Raw genomic sequence first — 25,970 nt, 5'->3', positions numbered from 1 at the left:
GTGATACATAATTTTTAATATTCCAATAAAGTTGAATCTTTTTGTCTTCTAGGAACTTTTCCAATATTTACTACAGATCTTCATTTAACTGACTTTTGTGTAGGAGTTTCATACCAATCAGATCTTATGACATCACCATGTAGTTGGGTCAAGGTTTGCTGTAAAAGACAAAGATAGCCAAGAGTTTACTGTCAAATGTTTAAAGCTTGTGATGAATAAAGCATCTATAAAAAGCATAGTGAGTTTTATTACACTGTTTAAATTTATGATTGAATTCTACTTTGAGTTTAAGCTACTTATAGAGTTTTTTATACAATAAAACCAGTGCTTGTAACCACGATAGGAACAATTTACAGGTACTCATGATAGTAATCTAAAAACATGTTTTTTTACAGCAATTAATCAGTCAATCAATCAAACTTTATTTGTATAGCACATTTCAGCAGCAAGGCATTTCAAAGTGCTTTACATTAATTAAAGCTTTACAAAGTGCTTGAATTAATGTCACTTCAGATAAGGATGTGTCAGAAGCCTTACAATGAATGTCTTTCACATACCATGCCTTAACTATCTGGGAATTTAATCTCAGCAAGAGCTAAAGGAAGCCATCCATGAGTTAATCTTTAGTTGAATTGATTATATGACAGTGTCTTCAAAGGTCTGCCTAAAACGTCAGTCAGACATCTGCAGCTTCCATTTTCAGTTTCCTTATCATTTACCTTTTTTTTGTAAATCTCTGTTAAAATGTTCATTTCTTTCACTAGAACCAGGACTTTTCCCTTTTAACTGTAATCTATATCTATGGACATAAACACGGCCTCTTGTAATTGAAAAGCATTCCTTGTGCTTGCTATTAATATTAGGGACTTTTGAACAGAATTACTTTATTGCTCTTTTAAGATTGAATGAAAATAACCAATCTGAGAGAGATTGATTATCTCTCTCAGCTGTTGTATGCTTTACATTAGCAAAGCATACAGCAGCTGTGCTGATGAGGAGTTAATGATCACTTACTGTATGTATAGGTCAAAAGGCTTCAGTGTTAGAAAGAAGATAAGATAGTGGATTTACTGATGTTCATTTTCAGACCATCTCTTCAAAAAGAAGGTATACTTTTTTGTGAATTTGCTTAATAGAACAGTTGGAATTATAGTTTGACGTTTTGTTGAATATTTTAGGATTTACAAATTTATTGGTTTGGCAAATATTTATCTATTTTACATGTTTGCTGGGAGTTCATGGTCCGTCTCTTGATTTTGGAATAAATCTAGAATACACTGAAGTTATGCCCAAATCTCCACAAATCCCTTCTTTGTACCTTAATGGTTCCTGTTTGCAACATTCTGAGAGATATTTATGCTGTCCCATAAATATTTAAAATAGATTAATTATGCCCTCTCTCCAGCTCATGTCCCACTGATTCCTTTATCAGTAAACCTTCAAACTTTTATTGACCATCTCCTCTGAGTGTCTTCCTTTAAGAAAGGTCTCAAAATGTGCTGAGGCGTTGCTCACAGACAAACACAAGTGTGTCAGAGAAGGCGCATGAATATCTTCCAGCTGCTGAGGGGTGAAGTTGGCTGTCAGCACATTCTTACTTCACAGACTGGACCGAACTGACATAGGGTGAGTCTTAAATGTGCTTTAAAGGAATGTTATTTGATCAAAAAAATTATTTTATGCCTATAGTGTGAGTAAAAACAAGTTTAATGTTGGTTATTCAGATGGTAAAGAGGTTTGACAGTGCTTTGCTTTCTGAATAAATAAAAAGTGGCATTAGTGTTTAAACTGCAGTATTTAAATATGTATGTTGCAGTTTTTTTTTGTTTTTTTTTTTTGTTTTTTTACAAATATGCAACTAGAAATACTTTTATAGACAAACTCAATCTGAATGTGGATTTTAAAACATTTTGCCAAAAGTATTATTTCTTGCTTTTTTTCTTTTCCTGCAAATTTTCAAGTTTTATCATAAGACATATGCTTGGAGCAGGTGCATTTTATGATAATGTGCTGAGTTTTAGAAGAGTTCCCACTCTTATTTTAAAAAGCAAAAAGCTGCATACAATTGGAAATGTTAATTTTTCCATAATTTTTTAAAATTTGAAATCAGGTATTTTTGTTTCTAACTTGTTGTTATTTACTACTCTTCTTAATCTTTTTGCCAAAGGAGTTTTTTTTTTGTTCTGCTTATCATAAATTACCTTGGGATTTCTCCCTATCTTTGCACTTAAAAATGTTAAAGGCCTTAATCAGTTTCTTATTGGAATTGTAACTATAACCTTGTGATAAATTGTCTAAACTGAACCAGGGACATGTTGCCCTGGGAAAATACACATGTTCTTACAATAATATTTTCTGAATCATGCATATGGAACTGTTCTTTTGCCTAAACCCAGCCAGAGAGTGAAAAGCAGTAACATATATCATATTTACCTCACCAAATTGTGTTTTTATGCTCACATTTTTTTAAGTGTTACTGACTTATATTGAGTGACACTTAAACTCAACAGTTATCTTGATATTATTATTATTATTTTTTATTTATTTTTTTTTTCACTCGTCCTTGTCCTGGTATTCTCCCCTACCATGAAGACCTGAAAAACAACTGACGTGCATGTTAAGACAACAAGTGTGTTGAAGTGAGTTATTTTAAATAAGTTACATTTGGATTAAATTCTTTCAGAGGCCCAGGGAGGTTGGCGTCTATTTCCAGAGGTCAACAGGCAGGAGACCCCAGGCAGCTCATCAACCAGGCACATCTAAAGGCAAACTGAAGTGACCAGGTAACCTAGTTTGCAGATTTTTAGTGGAAGACCATCCAAAGTCAAACAAAGACAAAGGCCACAGCTGAAATTCAAACTCAGATCCTTATTGCTGAGAGGCACCAATACTTGTAGTTGAATTTTTTTTAAACAAAATTCATACTCCTGAAAATAGCTCCAGTATCTATATCCTATATGAACATGTATTTGGTCATATTGCAATTGGTGAACATAACTAGCACTAACTTGCAGTAACTACCTTCTTATCAGATTGGAGGAAAATTTTAAGTCAAGTGGATAGATTTGTTCAGCGTGTGATCCTAATCCATCAACACAACTTACTCTTACTGACATGCTTCTGTTTTTGTGTGGCTTCCTCTGACAGATCAACTAAACATCTGGATTCAGAAGAGACTTAAAGACAAAGAGATCAAAACTCGGCAATGGAGAAAAATTTTGGCAGTAATCCAGGGTTTGCACTAGCTGACTACGCCGTCTTTGTTGTTATGTTGTCAGTTTCCATGGCGATTGGGCTTTTTCAGGCTCTGAAAAAACAGCAAAGGGATGCAACTGCAGAGGCCTTCTTCACCGGAGGTCGGAGCATGCCGGCTGTGCCTGTTGGTTTGTCGCTCTGTGCCAGCTTCATGTCAGCTATCCAGGTCCTGGGTGTTCCCTCAGAAGGATTTCGCTATGGCTTCAAATTCCTCTACATGTGCCTCGGACAAAGCATCAACTCCCTGCTGACAGCTTACCTGTTCCTGCCAGTTTTCTTTCGACTGGGCATCACCAGCACCAACCAGGTCATAATGAGCCTACACTTTTTTGCACTAGTTATTTCATAAAGTGAAAAGGAATGTGCTGTAAGGTTGGCCAGAGTAACAAGAACTGAATATTGGACAAGAGGATTAACATTTTGTATGCTTTTTTCTTGTGACTATGAACCAAATCATAGTTTATTTTGTGTTATTATTTCAAACAGCTCCAATGTACATACTAATTTCCCGGTTTTAAATAGTATTAAATTACAGTATAGATATAGGGCTATGATGTCTCTGATTAAAGTCCAGCTGATTAAATTCCCCTGTTGCTCATCAACACAGCTTAATATGTGAGGTGAGGAAAGATGAAGGATGTGTGTTACCCTGTGATGTTCTGACACCAACCATCTGCCTGTCACAGTATCTAAAGATGAGGTTTGGCAGAGGGATGCAGCTGCTGGGAAGCGTCCAGTTTATTCTTGCAACGGTAGGGACATCATTCGTACATTTCAATGCTTCTGAGCAGAATGTTACACATTAAGAGCTTATATCTGAGAATGCTCAGATTCAGTTTCATCCGAAGATTTGCTTGTAATGTGTTTCTCTTTTTTCAGCTGCTTTACACTGGGATTGTCATCTATGCACCAGCCTTGATCTTATATCAAGGTACGAGAGTGAAATTTGCTTTGCGTGGAAGAAAAGAGGGAATGTTCTTATTGATTCATTTGGAAATCTCATTATATTTTTTGCATTTTTAAGATTTTTTCCAATGGATCTTGATTTTAGTATATATATTCCTTTAAACCAGAAACTTGTTGCAGTGAAGTTTTACGTTTTTAACCATTGATTTCATAATAAGACAAATTCTTGTGAATATTTGCTTATAAATAAAACTTTTACTGTGGCTTAAAATACTACAATGTTTTGTCATAAAATGTATTTTAAATACTAAATTTACTAAGACAGTTATTACAGCTAAACACATCAACATATTTTATTTAGTTTTAATACCAGTTGAATTTATTTTTGTTGCTGTTGTTTTTAATGTTTTTGAAAAAGTAGCACATATTCTACTATAATTAAATCTGTAAAGTGATAAGTTGTTTAGCTAAATAAACTTTTGATATTAATGATCAAACCGATTTGATTTTGCAGCTGCCGGACTCAGTATCTGGGTGTCTCTCTTTTCCACGGGGATCATTTGCACCATGTACACCACACTGGTAAGAACAATAAGTTATTCTCATAGGGCGTGAATACTTACGCAAACAGGGTTATTGCAACCTTTCATATATTTAATGTTCTTCCACTGGGCAGCGCAGTGGACCAGTTGTTAGCAATGTTGCCTTGTAGCAAGGAGGTCCTGGGTTCAAATCCAGGCCTGGGGTTTTTCTGAGGGGAGCATGTTCTCCCCCTGCATGTGCAGAACCGTGTTTGACACATCATTTCTTCTCCTCTAATGTTTGTGTGCAGGGCGGCATGAGGGCTGTTGTCTGGACCGATGTGTTCCAGATTGTTGTCATGTTATCAGGCTTTGTGGCAATTTTCATCCAAGGGACAATTCTGGTTGGCGGTCCTGCACAAGTACTGGAGATTGCCAGCAATAAATCACGCCTTAATTTCAATGAGTAAGACTCTTTTTGTATTAATCTGTGTCCGTTTCGAGGTCCAGTCTGCAATTTGATCATTTTAAAATAACAGTAACTATTACAGATGACAAAGATTAAAGTGACTGATTAGAAATAACATTTTATCTCATATTAATACCTCAATTTAAAAATATAATGTTCAACCCAACATGTATTTAGTGTTAGGTTTCTAATTGTGCTTTATCCACAGTTTTGATGTCGATCCACGGAAACGTTACACCTTCTGGAGCCTCAGTGTTGGGGGTTCCATGGTTTGGTTGTCCATGTACGGCGTAAACCAAGCACAAGTTCAGCGTTACATTTCCTGCCGATCAGAGAAAGAAGCTCAGTGGTGAGTGGTGGAGCCTATCACTAATGACTAATTAATAGGCAAGAGGCGTAGAACTCCCTGGACAGGTTGCAAGTCCATCATACTTGGACTAGTTAGTTGTAATATATGTTGTTAACAGTGCAAAAGCATGGAACATAGTTTGCAGATTCCAGAGACGAATTGAAGTTACTCAAATGTCTGAGGAAATCTCAATTCAACTGACAGAACTCTATTTCCCCCCAAAAGTTTTGTTTCACATGTAAAATGCTGAAAAAAAGTCAATCACACAGCACTACAGAATAATAACAACCATTATTTGATAGTGTTATGTATTTGTCTTTGCGCTCTTTTGCCACATGGCTCTATGTTTTTGAATTTATGTGTTTTCTAGATTTCCTGCTTTGTTGTTTATATAGTTACGGTAACCTGCTTGAACCTTGCAACTTATCATTCAATAATAGATAACTGATATTTCTGTTCCCATATTTGTCTCACTTGACTGTTTAGAATCATACACATTTACAGGATTAATTGTTATAAAGAACACTTTTTATTTTCTAGGGCTCTGTTTGTAAATCAGATTGGTCTGTGCCTCATTGTGAGCAGCGCAGCAACCTGCGGTATCGTCATGTTTGCTTATTACAACCTCTGCGACCCACTGAAATCTGGGAGGATTTCTGCACCTGATCTGGTATGCTGATGACTCTGGGCGAAGGCAGATGAATTTGCCTTACAGTAACTCAAAAGTAGTGCAATGTTTAAGTCAATTTTCAAAGTTAATTCAATTTCTGATACTATTGAACTTTGTGGTTGTGCTCCAGTCAGTCTTATTTTTTAATTCGAAATTAAGTTGAAGTTAGTTATGTTCTGTTGTACTCATGGTGTCATTCCTGGTAATGATACCATGAATATGTTTATTTCCTAACTATATATGTAATTTCTGGGGTGATCATAGGATGTCATACTATACAATGTATGAAGTGCTCCTGTCAAAAGTAACACAGTAACACTCTATTCTACATCCCCTGTTCTCTTCTGACAAAGTACATGCCATTCTTCGTGCTGGACATATTCAGTAATCACCCAGGATTCCCAGGTCTTTTCCTTGCCTGTGCATACAGTGGGACTCTCAGGTATTAGTTTTTCTCAGTTCTGCTGCCAGATGCAAACATATTCCTTAAACCATAAACCTGAGCTACTTGTACTTTACTGTAGTGTTTCAATAACTCATCTAAAACAAAAATAAGCATGAGAGAGAGAGTAAAAAATACACTGAAGTTTTTTAACTGGAGATTGTAGATATTTTTAATACAATTGCAACTTTTGGATGGTTGTATGGTTTCTTTTAATGTATCAGATGTCATGATTTGACATGGTTGGTTCTAACCTCTTTATGAAACACTGTGCATGATTCAACTATGTAAGAAAAGCTGAAGGCTTTTGTATTTTTTTCATAAAAAACACAACTGTTTCAGCTTAGCCATATTTATTAAAATCTATTTTTATCTAAGTCCTCTTCCTATTGCTGCTGTGACACCCATGCAGCATAAACATTATTTTTTAAACTCTTATGACATCAAGAAGTGAAATGATTGGTATTGTTTTTAACAGCACTGCCTCCACCAGTATCAACGCCATGGCTGCAGTGACAATGGAAGATATACTGAAACCTCATCTGCTCCAGACGACACAGAAGAAGCTGGTCCTTGTTTCCAAAGGACTGTGTAGGTTAATTCTTACTAAGCAAGTGAAACAGATTTTGATTTCGGCACCACCTCTTCAAATTAGAGGAAAGACTCTTAAAAGCTCACATGCCAAAGACAGTCCAATGCTAATTTAATTTAGTTTATTGGTGCCAAGTTAAAACAAATGTAATCATGAGGTTTATTACAAAGCAATATCTACCAGTTCATGTGCAAGTGCGTAAAAGTAAAAATGTAAATAATCATTCATATGAGAGTCGTCTTTCATGCCACCAGGAACAAAACATCTTTTCAAGGAGAGTACAGCCTTCTACTGATATCAACTCTGTAATTAACACAGAAAGTATTAAAAACAAATATTTGATTTCAAACATCTTGATGAGTTCAAGTTGACCTTTCAGGTTGAACTTGATCAGACATATCAAAGCTGCAAACCACTTCCTCCATTAAACCGACAACGTAAGTCTAGTAGAGTAAACATTTCCCCTTCTCTTTCTTAAAGCATTCCTGTATGGAGCTGGATGTATCACTGTAGCAGCTCTTTCCTCTTTCCTGGACTGGGGGGTTCTTCAGGTATGTTATACAGAAATATTTGAATGCCTCACAACAAGAAGCTCCTGGGTTCAAACCCTGACTTCCTGTGCATAGTGTCAAATTGTCTTATTTGAAATAAGTTTCAATCAGTTGCTTTCATATTCACTCCTGGATTTTAATTCATTTTGTTTTGAACCCAGAATGTTGTTTGTCTTCTTTCCTCAGGGTTCATTCACTGTCATGGGTGTGGTCAGTGGTCCAGTTCTGGGCGTATTCATTTTGGGAATGTTTGTCCCAGGAACAAACAGGCTGGTGAGTGTTTGCCAACCCCCTTAAAAACTTAGGATTTACAAAATACAAACCCTGAACTTGGTGGTAGTAAAACACAATTGCTACCACTGGTCAAGTCAAGCAGAAGAAGGGAAAAAAACAAATAGATCTTCTTTATGTATGGAGGGGATAAACTCGTGCGTTTATCCCCTCTGGTTTCCCCCAGAAAAACTCAAACTTGGGTTCAAATTGGTTCCTGCAAGAAAATTTGCTTTAAAAAATAATAATTAAAAAAACACATTTAAAGTTATTATTATTATTATTATTATTATTATTATTATTATTATTATTATTATTATTATTATTATTATTATTATTATTATTATTATTATTATTATTATTATTATTATTATTATCCATCCATTCATCTTCTTCCGCTTATCCGGGGTCAAGTCACGGAGGTAGCAGCTTCAGAAGGGAGGCCCAGACTTCCCTCTCTCCAGCCACTTGTTCCAGCTCCTCTCGGGGAATCCCAAGGCGTTCCCATTCTCCCCCACCACCGGAGCCAACTCACCACCAGGTAGTAGTCAGTGGACAGCTCCGTACCTCTCTTCACTCGAGTGTCCAAGACGTACCCTTGCAGATCCGATGAAACGATGACAAAGTCGATCATCAAATTGCGGCCTAGGGTGTCCTGGTACCAGATGCACATATGGACACCCTTATGCCTGAACATGGTGTTTGTTATGGACAATCCGGACGAGCACAAAAGTCCAGCAACAGAACACCACTCGAGTTCAGATCGGGGGTGCCGTTCCTCCCAACCACGTCCTTCCAGGCCTCACTGTCATTGCCTACATGAGGGCTGAAGTCAGCCAGCAGAACAAGGGAGTCCCCAGGAGGGGCACTCTCCAGTACCCCTTCTAAGGACTCCAAGAAGGATAGGTAATCTGAACTGTTGTTTGGCCCGTAAACACAAACAACAGTCAGGACCCGTCCCCTCACCCGTAGGCGGAGGGAGGCTACCCTCTCATTCACCGGGGTAAACCCCAACGTACAGGCACCGAGATGGGGAGCAACAAGTATGCACACTCCTGTCCAATGCCTCTCAGCATGGGCAACTCCAGAGTGGAAGTATGTCCAGCCCCTCTCATAGAGATTGGTTCCAGAACCAGAGCCATGCGTCGAGGTGAGATCGATTATTTCTAGCCGGAACCTCTCAACCTCATGCACTAGCTCTGGCTCCTTCCCCACCAGAGAGGTGACATTCCACGCTCCATGAGAAAAAGCCCGGCCACCAGGCGTTTGCCATAGTGCCCCCCCTCCAGGCCGGTCTCCAGAGTGGGACCCAGGTGACTTGCGTCTTGGCGAGGGAACACCAAGTCCAAAGTTGCCATTCATCATCGGGGTGTTCGGGCTGCTCTTGTCTGGTCCCTCACCTAGGACCTGTCTGCCTTGGGTGACCCTACCAGGGGCTTGAAGCCCCAGTCAGCATAGCTCCTAGGATCATTGGGGCACTCAAACCCCTCCACCACAAAAAGGTGGCAGCCCAAGAAGAGCCCCCTGCGCCACCACAGCATGCCCCGGGAAATTTTAACTGTGAAGATGTGACATGAAGTGAGGTGACAATTTTTAACTCAAACCTTTCAAAAAAAAAAACAAAAAAAAAAACACTAATGCAATTAGCAAACTACTGACTATTAAAATTTCAAACATGGTTTGAAGACTCAACTGGATCCCAGATTCCCTGCAGTGTTATGTGTACAGCAAACTCTTTTATTAGAAAGATTTTTCAATTGCATTTCTCTGTGTTTTAAAGTAAACACTAAAGTCTATTTGTTGTAAATGTCACAATTTTTCTTTGCCGCTATCTATCCCACAAAGAAGGTTTTCTTGTTCATTAACCCGGCTGTGGGGTGGGAATTTCCTTTTTTATCATGTACAATCAGCGTAAAGGTTATTGTTTTCACACATGACCTCGTGCACATTGATCTCAGAAGCTGTACATAGTAGGGGTTGAACCAATTAGTCGACTAGTCGACTAGTCGACTCTCGGACGTCTCGCGAGTTTTTACATTTCATGTCGACTAGTCGCAGTCATGTGATTGCCGGTGGTGACAGCCTGTGCTGATCTGACAGCACAGTATACGCCACAAGACACAAGAAAAATAAGTTAATACATTAGTTTAAATGATATGTAGATGGATGCATATTTGTGGTTTTACAGTGTTTTTAAAAGGAGATGGAGTTGCAGCTGCAGTCAACTACAAAACACGAGCCGTCTAAAACTCGCCCCCTTCCCGCTAAGGATGTCACTTAGCCGGCTCGCGAGTGTCTTTGTCACGACGATCTAACTAATACATTATGATGTTATGTTGCTGATTAAATAAAGATCTGTCAATAATACTGCAGCCGATTAATAGGGTATTTTATTCTTTATTGTAGGGGGCGTACTGTGGGATATTGGCAGGATTCTGTGTCTCTCTGTGGCTGGCTGTGGGTTCAACTCTTCACCCACCCAGTGAGGAGACCATGGGTGTCCTGCCCACCTTCACAGACGGCTGCAGCTTTGCTAATGGCACAAGAAACAACAGCTCGAACCTGGATGAGGTTTCCATTTTGACCCCACTTCATCCTAAACACCAAGGGTTAGCAGACACAATTTTTCAGATGTTGATCTATTTTTAATCATTAAGCATTAATCTTTTCTTTTAATCTTAGCTTAACTACTCACATGAAAGGTTTGTGACTGTTGTACACAGACTATGTAGAAAGATTATGATGAAAAAATATAAAATTGTTGTCTTTTGTTGTTGCTTTTGTTTTTTCTGAAAACAGTGGCCTCCTCAACTTCTACTCCATGTCTTACCTCTATTTTGGAGCCATTGCCACCAGTTCAGTAATACTGGTGGGACTGATAGTGAGCTATGCAACAGGTAAAGAGATAATGAGAGATACGCATGTCAATGTTGTGAAAACTACAGGGACACATTGAATCAAATCTGTCCGATTTAAATTTTTTTGCAAAAGTATTCAGATCACTTGAAAATATTTGGGTAATGTTACAACCAGACAACATCTGTGTATTTTGAAAGAGTTTTATACGACAAACATAACAAAGTAGTGCATCAGCATGTAATTAAAGGAAGAAGATTGTTTTCATTATTTTTTTAGAAATAAAAATCTGAAAAGTGTGTGCATCTGTAATAAATTCACTTTGTTACGAATTTCCTCCTTTAGAAGTAACCAAATTAGTAGACCACCAGTCTGTTGTTAGTAGCGACATACCTCCTAAGGCTTGCAGCTGGACTTGCAGTGAGAGGCAGTTGTACGAAATATTCACCAGTGTTGTTTAACACAACTGCGACAGACTGGCGACCTGTCCAGGGTGTACCCCGCCTCTCGCCCGGGACGCAGCTGGAGATAGGCACCAGCAACCCTCCCGACCCCATCAGGGAAGAAGGGTGTTCAGATAATGGATGGATGGATGGATGTTTAACACAAATGCATGCCGCACTTTTCAGATTTCCTTTGCAGTATAACATTGAAAACTACATATCACCTCCTTAAATTTCGAAGTCAGGCTACATTGCTTCATTCACATACAATGAATGAAGCACTGTATTCACTGTGCTTCTATAATGTTGTAGATGTCACAACTGTAACTTTATGTGAAACACAGTTGGTGTGAATATTTACAAGAAGATGTAGCTCATATGAGTCCAAAATGCTAAGTCAAGGGCTTTTACACAGAGCTACTAGAAAAGGATCAGATGTTTTTTTCCTTTATGTTTTATGCATTCATGAACAAACTCTCATGTTTCTATCGCACACAGGGCCAACAAAGAGGAGTCAAATTAAAGAGGGGTTGTTATGGTGGGACCTGAAAAAAAAGGAGACGGAAATCTCGTCAGAAAGCAGAGTAATCGTTTTTTCTAAACAGAAATAATTGTCTAATGAGTGGAAGTGCCATAAATTATTCCCTGATTATTTATGCAACCGTTTATATCTAATGGTTTCTTTATTTATGTCCCTCTCCAAGCTGAAAAAGTCTAGGGTGACATTTTTTTACTACTAAATATATATGTATGTGAACTTAAACTTGACTTAATTTAGATGTTTTAGCAGCTTATATAAATCTTAGACAAGCTTTACATTGATGACAAATGTCTTTTGAGAGCATTCATTGACAGTATCTCTCTTATTATTTTTTGGTCTTAAGACGGATGTGATATCCTGGATGTTCCCCTGCTTCGTTCAGAATGCATGCAGGAATACACAACAGATATCTACGGTTCATATAGGAAATAACCAGGTAAAAAAAAACAACAAATGTATGGCAAAACTGGTGTAGAGTTGCTGGAGCTGTTTGTCAAGTTTTAAAAATCATTAGAATATTATAACCAGTCAAGTATTTGAAAAGTATTTTTTATTGTTTCAATCTGTTTTTCAGGACAAATTAATAGACAACCCACTGGCAGTTCCTTTGAAGAGCCTACCCAGAGACGGTGTGCTGTAAATGGAAAAAAAGAGGATGTAGTTTTTAAATGCCGTTAACCTCCAAATTACTCATAGCAAATCCTACTGGAATTTCCTCTGTAGTAGCAGTAAAGTTTTTCTTTATCTTATCATTTGACGTTTCTAAATCCTGGCACACATTCAGAGTTAGAGTCATTGTTCTTTCAAAGAGCCATAAATATAGATAGTAAAATGTGATGATAGATTTTATTTTTCTACTGGTATGTGCTGTTTCGGGAAAGATGTGCACCTTCAATGTGTCAACACAAGAATGATAGGAAGCAGAGATAACAGTTTAAATCTGTGTGTACATTTGCCGTAATTTAGTGATGGTTTCCTTATTTCATGCTCTGTTATCAGGCCTGTTTTTCACTATTTTTTTACTATTGGAAGCAAAGTGGGTCACAGCTTCACACTCAAATGTAAATGTTGAGTCAGCATGATCACATACAAAATATGAGTTGATACATCTTTATTGAAAACAGTTTGATAACAAACACTAAGAGCAGAGACTTGCATGGCTACTACATGTTTATTTTGTTTGAAGGTGCCATTTTGAAAAATTTAGAATTTTGAAAGTGCTGTTATGTTTTCCTCCTATTTTTAAATTATACTACAAATTCCAATAGAGTTGTCAACCTAAACTATTTTCTATTTTGTTAAATTTATGCTACTTTGAAAAGTGCTTCATTGCTCAGAAGCCTCTGGTTCATTATCAAAATCCATCCATAGGTTTCTTATTCTTAATCAAAGCACGATTCTCTCATGTTAATTATTGTCTGCATACTGGAAATTGTTTTTGTTACTTTTAAAATGATGGGGTTGATAAAAGTAATAAAATAATTAATATGTTAGCACTTGAATTTACACTTTATTCGTTACAATTTAACTCATCCTAAAAAGTTAGAACATTGTATTTACGGTAATCCTGTCCACTTAGGTAATAATGTAAAAGTTTCAAGGACTTAAAATTTATACCACTTTGTCACTATTTAATAAATTTATATCAATTTCCCAGGTTCTTTGTGAATCTAAAATAAATGTGGTTAAATGTAGAACTTAGTTTTAAACTGTTTTTTCTTATATATAAAACAATCCATACCTTAAAACCACTTATCCACCAATGCTTTGACATCTTAAATAAAACATGCTTAAGTCATTTTATCAATATGCTAGAAAAAAACATTTAAGTGATTTGCAGTTTATCCTCCTGAATAGAGCAATGCAGAGCTTTTTAATGATTTCTAGTTTTAAAATTACATTTATTCAACTTTTTTCTGCATTTTACATACATTTTATTAAACCTGACTATATTTCAAAATTTTCATGTTTCTACTGTATATTTAAAAGTAACATTTGGTGTATGTGAAGGAAATATAAACTATTTATGAAAGAGCTGGCATGTTAGTTTTCTTCAGAGTACACTGATATCAGGTGACGTTAAAGAAAGCAGCTGAAACCATCATGGCTGCTAGATACACAATGAGTACACCAAGTACAAAGGCGATTCATTTCACATGGCATTTATTGCATTTTTTTAATAATTCAAGCATTCAGACAAAACACAATATCCCCAGACACTCTTGCTGTAAGCTTTCATAAATCAAACTAGTATGTCAGTCTTTAATGTTGTGAAGATTGTGCTTCCGTGCACGTTGGTCCTGGATCCTCCAACCGTCTCCGTGCTGCTGCGGATCGTCAGGCCGAGACGCCTCACCAATCATCCGCGGCCCTGTTCGAATCCTCTTCGGCTACAGCACAGTCCAGGCGCTGCACGCCAGGGAGCGCCAGGTCCCTTTCGTTAAGTTTTTCCAGAAACGAAGAAAGGAGTCGTTTGTTTAAATGGTCCGTCAGCGTCCTTTCTTCTTCCACCCGCAGCTTGGCCACGTTTGTCCCCGGCTCCACTCCTTCCGCCTCCGTGTCCACGCCGAGCTGCATAGGCGCCGAGCGCTGCTGGCTCAAGGGCAACCCGTTCGGCTGCTCACCTTGCCCGGACTCCTGCTCCGTCCAGCTCTCGGTGTCCGCCCCGGATTCTGTCTCCATTTGTGATATCAAGCTGGTCTGCAGTGCGGCATTTTCCAGTTCTTTGAGTCGTTTGCTGTGAAGGCCGCAGGCGGGCGGTTCATTACCTGCCGGGGTGTTATTGTTGTGAGGGGGCTCACCAGTTTGCTCCATCATGCTCTGCGTCAGTTGAACAGCCCATAGTTCCAATGGACTGGTCGGAATGAGAACTGGCAGGTATCGCTGTCTAGTGGATTGTAGCAGTACTGCAGCTTTACAGAATTAGAAACTCTTCTTCTTCTTCTTCTTCTTGATTTTATTGGCGGTTGGCAACAAACTTTAAGTAGCATTACCGCCACTTACTGGTATGGAGTGTGGTTCGAGATGGACTATCAATTTATATAAATACTTGTATACTCCTACACATACCATTAATAGATAAATTAAATAAATAAATTTCATATTTATATATGCATACATACTCTCATCTATTTTTACACATATCTTTATAATCCACCCCTCTAGATCATGCACACCTTCACACACACACCTACTATAATCAAATTCTTTGAAATAATTTAGTTTTCTTTAAATATTTAATAATTATTTGTATATGTTTACTCCCCAAATTCTTCCTCAAAATGTCTAACAAATTAATCTTTTCCTTAATACAGTCAAACTCTCTTCTCATACATCTTCTTTCTCTTTCATACTTATGGCATTCTAACATAACATGTTCTATTGTTTCATATTTGTCACAGTAATCACATTTTCCATTAATATGCTTTTGTATTTTAAAAAGTGTATAATTAAGTCCTGTATGCCCAAATCTTAATCTTGTTATCACCCTTCCCTCCTTTCTATTTCTTCTTCCATTTCTTTTCTCTCCTACTATTTTCTGAATTTTATAAAACCATCTTCCTGTTTTTTCTTCATCCCACCTTTTTTGCCATTTTTCCATCAGTTTTTCTTTAACCATACTCTTTCCCTCAGATTTACTTATTTTAACTGCAAAACTAATAGGATTATGAATTGCCCTCTTAGCCATTTTATCTGCCCTCTCGTTTCCTTCTACCCCAATATGTGCTGGAACCCACACAAATATAACTATTAGACCCATATTTTGTATCCTGAACAATGTATGTAATATTTCTAATAAAATGTCCATCCTACTATCTGATTGAATATTTTTTAAACTTAACAATGCTGAGCTTGAATCTGAACATATCACTGTTTTTAATGGTTTTATTTCTTCTACCCATTGTAAAGCTAACAATATTGCCAACATTTCTCCTGTGTATACTGATAATCCGTCTGTGCTCCGTTTTCCTATTTTTAAATCGAATTCTGGTACCACAAAAGCTACTCCTATTTTTCCATTTATTTTTGACGCATCTGTATAAATTTGAATATATTGATAATAATTGTTTAAATGTATCTGTACTGAATATCTATCTACCATGTAAGATTTATCTTGCTTCTTTTCCATTATTGACATGTCTACGGTTGCTTCTGGTAAAATCCATGGCGGTATTATTGACATTGGTGTTTGACTTATTTCTAAACTATCAATCTTGAATTCTTTTATTTTATTTCCAATATTCCATCCAAAACTCCTCATTTCTTTCTTTTCTTTTTCCCAACATGGACTTAAAATTTCCCAAGTTGGATGATCAAGTTTATTGCTTTGTAAATTTAACCAGTAATTTATTTCTAGTTTTGTTCTTCTTAAATCTAATGGCATTTCTCCCATTTCTACTTCTATTGCAGCTGTTGGTGTGGTTTTAAATGCTCCAGTACATAATCTTAATGCCTGATGTTGAATAATGTCTAATTTATTCAGATGTGTTTTAGCTGCTGAACTGTAAACTATGCAACCAAAGTCTATGTTAGATCTTATCATTCCAGTATAAATCTGCTTCATTGATTTTCTATCTGCTCCCCAGTCACTGCCAGCCAAGCATCTTAAAATATTTAAGATTTTTTTACACTTATCAACCACTTTTTGAATATGTATATTCCATTTTAGTTTTTCATCAAACCATATTCCTAAAAATTTTATACACTTTACTTGTTCTAATTCTTGATTATATAATTTTAATTTTATTTCCTTGTTTATTTTTTGTGTGAATATCATTACTTTTGTTTTTTCAACTGAAAACTTGAATCCCCATTGTAACGCCCATTTTTCTATTTCAATGATAACCTTTTGTACTTTCTTTACAATATAATCTACATTTTTCCCTCTTTTCCAGACCGCTCCATCATCTGCAAATAATGAACATCCTATTTCTTTTCCAATCCCATTAAACACGTCATTTATCATAATTAAGAACAGTAAAGGACTTATAATGCTTCCTTGCGGAGTTCCATTTTCTACTTTATATTTTTCTGAATACACTTCTCCTATTCTCACTTGTATTTTTCTATTTGTTAAAAAGTCTTTAATCCATTTAAATAATTTTCCTTTAATATCCAACATATATAGTTTAATCAATAATCCCTCCACCCACATCATATCGTATGCTTTTTCTATATCAAAAAATACTGCCACCACACTTTCTTTATTTACTTGTGCTCTTCTAATTTCATGTTCTAAACATAACGTTGGATCATTAGTGCTCCTCCCTTTTCGAAAACCACTTTGATATTTTGATATATATCCTTTACTATTTAAATAATAAACCATCCTATTGTTAATCATTCTTTCCATTATTTTACATAAATTGGATGTTAAAGCTATTGGTCTGTAGTTTCCTGGGTTTGAATTATCTTTTCCTGGTTTTGCTATTGGTATTATAACTGATTCCTTCCAATTCATTGGTAATTTTCCTTCCTCCCAAATTTTATTATATAATTGCAATAATATATCTTTTGATTTTTCACTAAGTTGTCTTATCATTCTATAACAAATCTGATCTTTACCTGGTGCTGTATTTTTTGTCTTCCTGAGTGCAGAATTCAATTCAGCTTTTGTGAACTCAACATTTAACAAATTATTTGTTTCTTCAACATTCTCTAATAACTCTTTATATTTAAATTTTGTATTTTCTCTCCCTTTCCTTCCCTCTTCACTTATATTTTTTGAACTATGAACTTTACTAAATGTTCTTGCCAATATTTCAACTTTATCTTCATCTCTTACTATATTTATATTATCCATTTTTAATATAGGGTATTCAAACTCTTTCTTTATTCCATTCATTCTTTTAATTATTTTCCAAATTTTTTCTATTTTGGTTTCTCTCCCTATTGTACTACAGAAATTCCTCCAATATTCTCTTTTTGCATTCTTAATAGTTCTTCTTACCATTGCTTGCTTTCTTTTATAATCAATTAAATTCTTATAAATAGGGTTCCCTTTTAATACCTTAAATGCTTTATTTCTTAACTTTATTGCTTTTTTACATTCATCTGTCCACCATGGCACCATTTTCTTATCATTTCTACATCCTGTTTTCTTTATTGAATTATCTGCTGCTTCCATGATTATTTTGCAAATTCCTAAATTGACATCATTTATATCCATTGTCATATCTACTTTCTCTAAGTTTATTTGACTCAAGTACCTAAATTTAATCCAGTCTGCTTTATTAAAATTCAGTTTTTTATTTACCTTTATATTCTTATTTATATTTAATCCTACCTTAACTACAATGGGATAATGATCACTACCTACTGTTGTATTTTTATCAATGAACCACTCGCATATACCAGCTAAAACATTTGAAACAATTGTTAAATCAATAACTGATTCCATCCCTGTTCTTACATTAATTCTTGTTCCCCTCCCATCATTAATACATACAAGATTTTTCATTTCCATTAATTCTTCTATAACTTTTCCATTTTTATCATTACATTTACCCCACAATGTACTATTTGCATTAAAATCCCCACACCAAATTACTTTCCCTTCCAAATATGCAGTTAACTCCTCCATTATTTCAATTGATAATGTTTTGCATGGATTATAAAAATTTATTATTTTAAATTTACCTTCTTGTTCCCATATTTCAACTACTATATATTCAAGTTCTTTCCCCTTCCCTAATACCTGAAATTGTATCCCTTGTTTTATAAATATTGCACATCCTCCTCCCCCTCCCTCCTGTCGATCTCTTCTTACACTATTATATCCCTTAATCACAAAATCTAATGTTGTTTTTAACCATGTTTCCTGAACACAAATAATTTCTGGTTTTTCCTCAAGACTATCAACATAACCTTTAAGTTCCTGTCCGTTAGCAATTAAACTTCTTGCATTCCATTGTAATATTAACATTAATTATTTTCAGCTGGTGGTCCTGGTCTCCCATCCCCCTCCAGCTTTTTGTTTATGTTCTCCCATGATCCCTCTTTAAACCCCAAAAACTTTTCTGCTCCTCTCACTATTATTTTGATTTTCTCAGTTTTATGCTTGGCTTGGTCAGTGCAGTTGATAACATATGCTACAAATAATATTAATTTTTCTACTGACACTGTGATATTTTCTTCTAACTGTACTTTGCTTTGCTGTGGGATTTGGTTCACTGTTTGTTCACTCTTTCTTGTTGTCTGTTCCTTCACATTTTTAACAGCTTCTGCATAACTAATGTTTTTGGTTGTTTTAATCTGAATGATTTCTTTTGCCTTCTTCCTCACCTCACATCCTCCATACGTAACTCTATGTTGCCCTCCACAGTTACAACACTTTTCTTGTGCTTCTTCTTTACATTCCTCTATTTTGTGATCTTCACCACATTTTGGGCATCTCTGCTTCCCTTTACAAACTGCTGCTATGTGTCCATATCTTTGGCATTTGAAGCAACGAAGTGGTGGAGGGATATATGGTCTGACCTGAAAACTGAGATATCCTATTTTGATGTTTTGTGGCAAATCCTTCTCTTCAAATTCAATGAGAATTGACAAACTTCCTACTCTTTCTCCATTTATTGTTCTTGACAATCTCTTCAAGTTATTCACTTTTCCTCCTGTAATATTCTTCTTAATTTTCTCAAGATCTTCATCTAGAGGGATCCCATAAATCACTCCTCTAGTTTTTTTATTTTCACCTACTATTTTTTTCTCCATCACAGTTTTTTTACATATATTATCCACACTTAAAGCCTTATTTTTTTGTTCTTCATTTTTACAAACTACCAATAAATTTCCATCTCTCAATATCTTCACCATTTCAACATCTCCAATTTTCTTTTTTACCTCTCTTGACACCACTATGGGGCTGATGTTATTCTGTTCTTCTTCATTTTTTAGTTTTAATATTATTTTAACTTCCTCCCTCACAACTTTCCTTCTCACTATCCTTTCTTCTTCAGAGCTACTTTCTTCCAGTTCTCTTTTATTTCCTTGAATATCACTAATACTCCTTCCTTCGTTTATTTTTTGTCTTTCCCGTCCTCTCCCTCTTCCTCTCCCCACTGGCGTCCACCCTTCATAATCCATGTCTTCCTCATTCCCTGTCTCCATTTCCATCCGAACCATTCACATACCAGCTTATGCCAAATCCGCCTTTTCCAACTCCAATATACGTTTTCGTTTTCGTTTTGCCGCGCTCACAACCGTCCAACCTCTTCCTCCACCAAAAAATTCAATTAGAAACTCTAACTTGTATTTTCGTATAAATAAACAAAAGAAATAGACATGCAGTTTTTTATGGCATTTTTTATACTTGGAAGTATTTTTTATTGAAGCATCCTGTATGCAAGCTAGTTTCCGCCAATATTTGAAAACAAAAGGACTTGGGTCTCATAATGACTGTCATACTTTTGACCAAGCTCTCAAAAGAATAAAATACTCTTTATTATAATATAGCTTTGTCAAAATAATATGTTTCTCCATCGCAGGGGCAGAAACAGGTTCCCACGGCCATGGGATTTCACACCACATCTCTCTTAAACTGTTCATGCTTGAATGGACACGTCTGTAAAATTTGTAATAAATTAAAACAAAGTTAATTAGCAGGCTTAAAATGAATTAAGGTATCTGTATAAGAGAATCTAGAGAATCTAGTCAGCCTCTTTACGTTATGTTACAAATAAAAACAACCAGCCACAGCTGCCATGGGAATAAAACAGTGCTGAAAGATGTTACTTGTAATGAAAGTGGCGATTTAAGGATATGTGTGACCGGTGTACATATGTCTGATTGCATCATTTGGTCTATACTTGATGAACACCAATCAATATTGCTGTTTTATATATTAGAAAGTACATATTTCACATGTTTTATAACATTTTGAGAGATATCTGTGTTACTTCATATTAGAAACAAACTTGGTTAAATAAAACTAATTTTAACTTCCATTCATCAGCGGCATGAATTATTATCAATTTTCGCTTCGAACATTTGACTGCTTTGACTTTCCGTAGAACAGAATGTGTTTCCATAGCGACCATTTATAGCATAGACCACGGAAGCGTCTTTGTAACGGTACCAGGTAACAAAATAATGTTTGTAAACACCCTAGGACATATGTAATATATACGAAGTGAGTTATAAAGATGTCATATTATAGATTAGCATCTCTTTAGACACTCAAAGCGTCACAGATCGTTAGCTTACAGCTAACTTCGAGCTAATGAGAGCTAATGAGTAGCTATACAGACTTAGCTAGCACAGCTGTGAAATTATTTCTACAAACTGTAGATATTTATTTATGCTTTCGTTTCTTCTACTACTTAAAACAACTGTGAAACGTTGCTTATTAAGAATAACATTTTACTAGATTATAAATAAGGAAACAGTAATTCTGATAAATTACTATGAAAACAAGTCCTTTCTCTTTTCTTCCTTTCAGGTCAACATGTCCTTCAGAGATTTAAAAAGTAAGTGAAACCTTGTATTTCTCCACCTTTTAACTAACAAACATTATTTTGCTGCAGATGTTAGAATAGAACTGAATTTGTTTGTGATTTGGCAGACTTCACAGAAATGATGAGGGCCTTGGGCTACCCTCGCCTCATATCTATGGAAAATTTCACAACACCAAACTTCACCCTTGTGTCAGAAATCCTAATATGGCTTGTAAAGAGGTATGCTTCAGCTTTTAAAATTGAAATGCTTCATGCAATAACAACACTTCTGCTCAGATAGTTCTTTGCCTTCATGTGGTATTTTCACATCCCTTATTGTACCTTCCAGTAGACGTTTTTCTTCTAATCCTGATTAACAAATAAAGAGCTGTTTCAAAAACAGTCATTGGTTCTCATGTTCTTTTCTCTTTTTTTGTAGATACGAGCCTCACGTTGATATTCCCACTGATGTGGACACAGAGTCAGACAGAATATTCTTCATTAAGGCTGTGGTTCAATTCATGGTGAAATACTATTCAGACAGATAATATGTCCTTAACCGTAGTTAACTAAAATCCACTCTGTTTTAATCATTCTATGACCCGGTTGCAGGCAACCAAGGCTCACATCAAACTAAACACCAAGCATCTCTACCAGGCTGACGGCTATGCAGTGAAAGAGATGCTGAAGATCACATCGGTGCTGTACAATGCCATGAAAACCAAGCAGATGGCTCTGGAGGATGCTGTGGAGGAAGACAGCAACAAGTTTAAGTTTGATCTTGGCTCTAGGGTGAGGTGCAATTATCATTCAAATTATGTGTGTTGCCGATAGTCCACTAACTTAATTAGTTAAATGTCAGTTTTAAGAAGATTAAAGAAAAGAAAAGACATAAGGACATATACGAGTGCTTTAGATGGTTAATAAGACAGTTAATGTAATTTGCAGTCAAAATAACTTTGTCTTTCTAATTGGTAAACAGCGTTCTGTCTATGCAACGAGTCTTTGAAAAGGGTTGAAAATGTACAGTAGTTCATTTACGTTTATTGTAAGAGCTCACAAGAACTTCACCCAGCATTCTCAAAGATTTCACAATACTTTTAATGACTCATGGAGTTGATTTTTTGTTGTACTGGTTGTGTTTCAATATCAGAGATTTTAAACTATTTAACCAGCAAAGAATGCTGTATCTGATATTAGTGTAAATGTACCTTTTCTTTAAATTGGTTTAGTTCTTTGGTTGCAGTATTCTCCTGAACATCAATTTGACACATACCTATTTGCCAAGCCTGCACACATTTTATTTTTTTTGCACATTGTCTACAGTGTCTCTAGTTTTTTTATGTTTTCTTTTTCCTGAAATAATTTAGATCTTTAATTCCTTTGTTAAAGAAGAAAGAGTCAAATGTGAGGCAGCTGATCTCTCCATGTCTTTTCTGCAGATCTCTGAGCTCAAAGCAGCTCGTCAGCTGGCATCTGAAATCACATCCAGAGGAGCATCTCTGTACGATTTATTGGGGAAAGAGGCAGAGCTCAGGGTGAGGCAAAGTTGGTTATTGTTTCACAATAGCATATTGGTAAAAAAATAAAGCTTGACTATTTTGAGTTTAGTATCGGAGAAGAGATTTTACCTGTATTATGAATATGTTACTTTAAACACAAATATGACTGAAATGGCTAGAAATGTTGCGAGTAGCTTTGTTGCTCTGAAGTCGACATAATGTTAAATCTCATTCTCCAGTGCTGCAGACAGAGATTTAAGGCAGTTTGATACATGAGTGACCATAATTATTGCATTTATTTTGTTTTCTCTTTTTTTGGTGCTCACAGGAAATGAGAACTGCTGCCATTGCTCGACCTCTTGAGATCAATGAGACAGAAAAGGCACTCAGAGCTGCTATCATAGAAACTCTGGTGAGTTTATCTTTTTAATTCCATTGATTTTCATCTTCTGGGACAGACTGGCAACCTGTCCAGGTTGTACCCTGCCTGGAACATTAGCTGGAAATAGGCAGCAGCAACCCTCCTGACCCCTCTAAGGGACAAGGGTGTTAGAAAATGGATGAATGGATGGATGGTTTTCATCTTCATTTCCTTAAATACATTAAACTCTGATTGTGCCATATTGACTTTGTTACCAGGAAATTGTCGAAAGGATCAAAGAGATGATTAGTAATGTCGTCTCAGATGAGGCCAGTCTGGACGCCAAGATAGAGAAGAAGAAACAGGATCTGGAAAGGCATCAGAAGAGGCTGCAGACTTTACAGAGTGTCAGGTCAGTTCTATGTTTTACATTTAACCATCTTAAGATTTACAATTTCCATTTGAAATAAGTCTTGAAACAAAACCCATTGAAACATTTCTCATGAAAATTGTGTTTGGATTTTTCAGGCCAGCATTCATGGATGAATATGAAAAGATAGAAGAAGAACTGCAGAAGCAATATGAAGTCTTTGTGGAGAAGTTCAGAAACCTCACCTACCTGGAGTCACAACTGGATGAGTACCACAGGCTGGAGCAGGAAAGGTTTGAGGTGTGTGGATGGAATAGATATGCTATGTAGAATGCTTAATCCTATTGATAATCCCTCCCTTTAAAGATATATTATATGTAATGCAGTATTTGAATCTTCCTGCCTGCCTGTGTTTCTGTTTTTCTCACTAATTCCTTGGATATTTTGTTGCCTCATTGTCTGGAACTTGTGTATTAACTATATTAAGCTTTACATTAAATACCTGAGTCTTGTTTCCAAGTTTAAAAATGTTCAACTGGCTCTTCATCTAAAACGGGGTTTCATGTGTATTTATTAGGAAGCTGAAAACACCCTGAGGATAATGCAACACAAACTAAGGGAGGAAGAGAGAGATCTGATGAAGGGCTCATGTGAGTTAAACCAGAACCAAATGCCTAAAGCCGAATTAAAACACAAACTTTTTTTTCTCCCATCTAAACATTTTTGTCTTTGTGTTTGACAGTGAAAGACTCTGATTCTGATTTGGATGTTCCAGAGGATGAAGAGTCAGATAGCGACCTTGAAGAATCTCGTCCATCTAAGCCACAGCCCTCAAGAAATGCCCCGGTCGCAGGTATGCAGATGGATAGTGATTAAAAAAACTAGTACCTTTAAGAATTAGACAAAATGTATCTTTTTAATTCTCTTTCATCTCATCCCATGATAACCAATTTATTTAAAAATGCTTTGAGAGTTTTTCATTTGGATTTTTTGATACCATTATGCACAGCATTCCTATATTTATTTTAGTCTCCGACATCAAGAAGAATAGAGGAACTTCCAGTTGTTCCCTCTAGCCTCTTAGATATTCAAATTATATTCATTTATTTATTTTGGTTTTACAGATCCACCTAAAATTATATTTTTACTAAACATGGTTTTCAGAAAACTCTTTCTACCCTAAAAATTCACAATTGCTTGTGTTTTTTCCTTTCTGCTAAGGAAGAGGAGCACGGTTCACTGGTAACATGCAGGGTGAAGACAGTGATGACGTAAGTGATGTTCTTATCTTCACACTGATACTTTTTTTACAGTGTTTCTGAAAACAGGCTGCATTGCTTCCTGTTTGCCGCCAAGCTCTGTCAGGGCTAAGTGTTAACCTTCACTTAAAGATTGTTCTGTTATAAACTCTGACCAGATTTACCACCTGCTTTGGTTTCTAGCTTATCTCTTCATTTTCTGTTTCATCAGTCTATGCTTCCTTTTGCTATTTTTTTTGTCATTGTCGCTTGGATTTTAAAGGGGGTTTTAGCAGCCTCCAGAAGGTCAGTCCCTGAATCCAAAAAACAGCGGAAAGGAAAGGTTTGTTCAGGAAAAGGATTCAGTAAACCCTCATGCCCCCCCTATGTATTAGAAGGAAATATCCATTCTCAAATTTCGTATTTGACCCCAATGTGGGAAAAAAAAGTTGTCAACAATGGTTTATATTAATTTTTAAGGAATTTTGCTGATATTAAAAATATCAGCACAGTCTGGGGTAAGAATGTATATTTCCTTCAAATGAAACAGATGCTATTTTTTTTTTCTTTTCAAAGTTTTTTGTGATATAGGAGTAAAACCTTGCCAAGAGTTTAGTTAGAATAGAAACATGTTTTTTATTTTTTTATTTTAGTGGTTCCACAGTGTGTTTGTATGTGTCTAGTAATCTAACTATCCTGGAAAAATATAGTTTGACATGTTATATCATCCAACAGTCCTATCAGAGATAGACTTCAACTTATTGATGTAGTTATTGCTGCTTGCTTCCTTTTTCCAGACGGAGGACAGTGAGATTGATGCAGATGAGGATGATGAGGAAGACGAAGATGAAGACGAGGAAGGTGAAGAAGAAGAGAGGAGGGAGGAGGATGAAAGTTTGGAGGTCCTGTTGTCGAGGAATAATCGACCTCCTAGGGGAGGCGTGAGACCGGCCCTTCTGGAAGAAAGTGATGATGACTTTTGAGTTGGGGACACAATCATGAGCTGTGCACTTTTTTATGTCCTAGCTGAACTCACTTCTTGGAAAACTCCACAATATTTTTTATTTGCAGATATATCCTCTGTTCTTTGATATTTATGTAATCTGCTGGCAAAAATAAAATTAAAAGTTCAGTTTAAATTTTTGGGGTTTTTTGGTTTGTTTGGTTTTTTTTTTTTTTTTTTACCAAAAATGGCTGTTT

At 36.1% G+C, this 25,970-nt stretch overlaps 2 protein-coding genes across 4 annotated transcripts; both read left to right on the top strand.

Annotated features, from left to right (window-relative positions):
- Positions 1 to 1,493: 1,493 nt before the first annotated feature.
- Positions 1,494 to 13,825, top strand: slc5a5 (solute carrier family 5 member 5). Of its 2 annotated transcripts, XM_044129843.1 has the most exons (18): positions 1,494 to 1,626; positions 2,684 to 2,783; positions 3,148 to 3,562; positions 3,942 to 4,007; positions 4,135 to 4,186; positions 4,676 to 4,743; positions 4,994 to 5,148; positions 5,360 to 5,500; positions 6,041 to 6,170; positions 6,524 to 6,612; positions 7,091 to 7,203; positions 7,685 to 7,755; positions 7,942 to 8,028; positions 10,432 to 10,634; positions 10,825 to 10,922; positions 11,823 to 11,908; positions 12,209 to 12,301; positions 12,440 to 13,825. In XM_044129843.1, exons 3-18 carry the CDS (start codon positions 3,206 to 3,208, stop codon positions 12,503 to 12,505), a joined length of 1,875 nt encoding a protein of 624 aa, XP_043985778.1. In that variant the 5' UTR covers positions 1,494 to 1,626; positions 2,684 to 2,783; positions 3,148 to 3,205; the 3' UTR covers positions 12,506 to 13,825. The 2 variants fall into 2 exon arrangements, with proteins under 2 accessions (XP_043985778.1, XP_043985779.1); XM_044129844.1 differs by lacking the exon at positions 1,494 to 1,626 and having other exon boundaries at positions 2,589 to 2,783.
- An 836-nt stretch (positions 13,826 to 14,661) lies between these two features.
- On the top strand, positions 14,662 to 25,913 carry cluap1 (clusterin associated protein 1). Of its 2 annotated transcripts, none has more exons than XM_044129847.1 (13): positions 14,662 to 14,742; positions 21,305 to 21,332; positions 21,428 to 21,539; positions 21,739 to 21,823; positions 21,912 to 22,091; positions 22,742 to 22,837; positions 23,130 to 23,213; positions 23,441 to 23,574; positions 23,691 to 23,832; positions 24,110 to 24,182; positions 24,275 to 24,385; positions 24,754 to 24,803; positions 25,568 to 25,913. In XM_044129847.1, the coding sequence occupies exons 2-13, from the start codon at positions 21,311 to 21,313 to the stop codon at positions 25,751 to 25,753; spliced, it is 1,275 nt and encodes a 424-aa protein (XP_043985782.1). In that variant the 5' UTR covers positions 14,662 to 14,742; positions 21,305 to 21,310; the 3' UTR covers positions 25,754 to 25,913. The 2 variants fall into 2 exon arrangements, with proteins under 2 accessions (XP_043985782.1, XP_043985781.1); XM_044129846.1 differs by lacking the exon at positions 14,662 to 14,742 and adding an exon at positions 20,869 to 20,944.
- The last annotated feature ends 57 nt before the right edge of the window (positions 25,914 to 25,970 follow it).

The sequence above is a fragment of the Gambusia affinis genome, linkage group LG10 (assembly GCF_019740435.1).
Source record: "Gambusia affinis linkage group LG10, SWU_Gaff_1.0, whole genome shotgun sequence".
Classification (NCBI taxonomy): domain Eukaryota; kingdom Metazoa; phylum Chordata; class Actinopteri; order Cyprinodontiformes; family Poeciliidae; genus Gambusia; species Gambusia affinis.
This window is presented reverse-complemented; position numbering and strand designations above follow the sequence as displayed.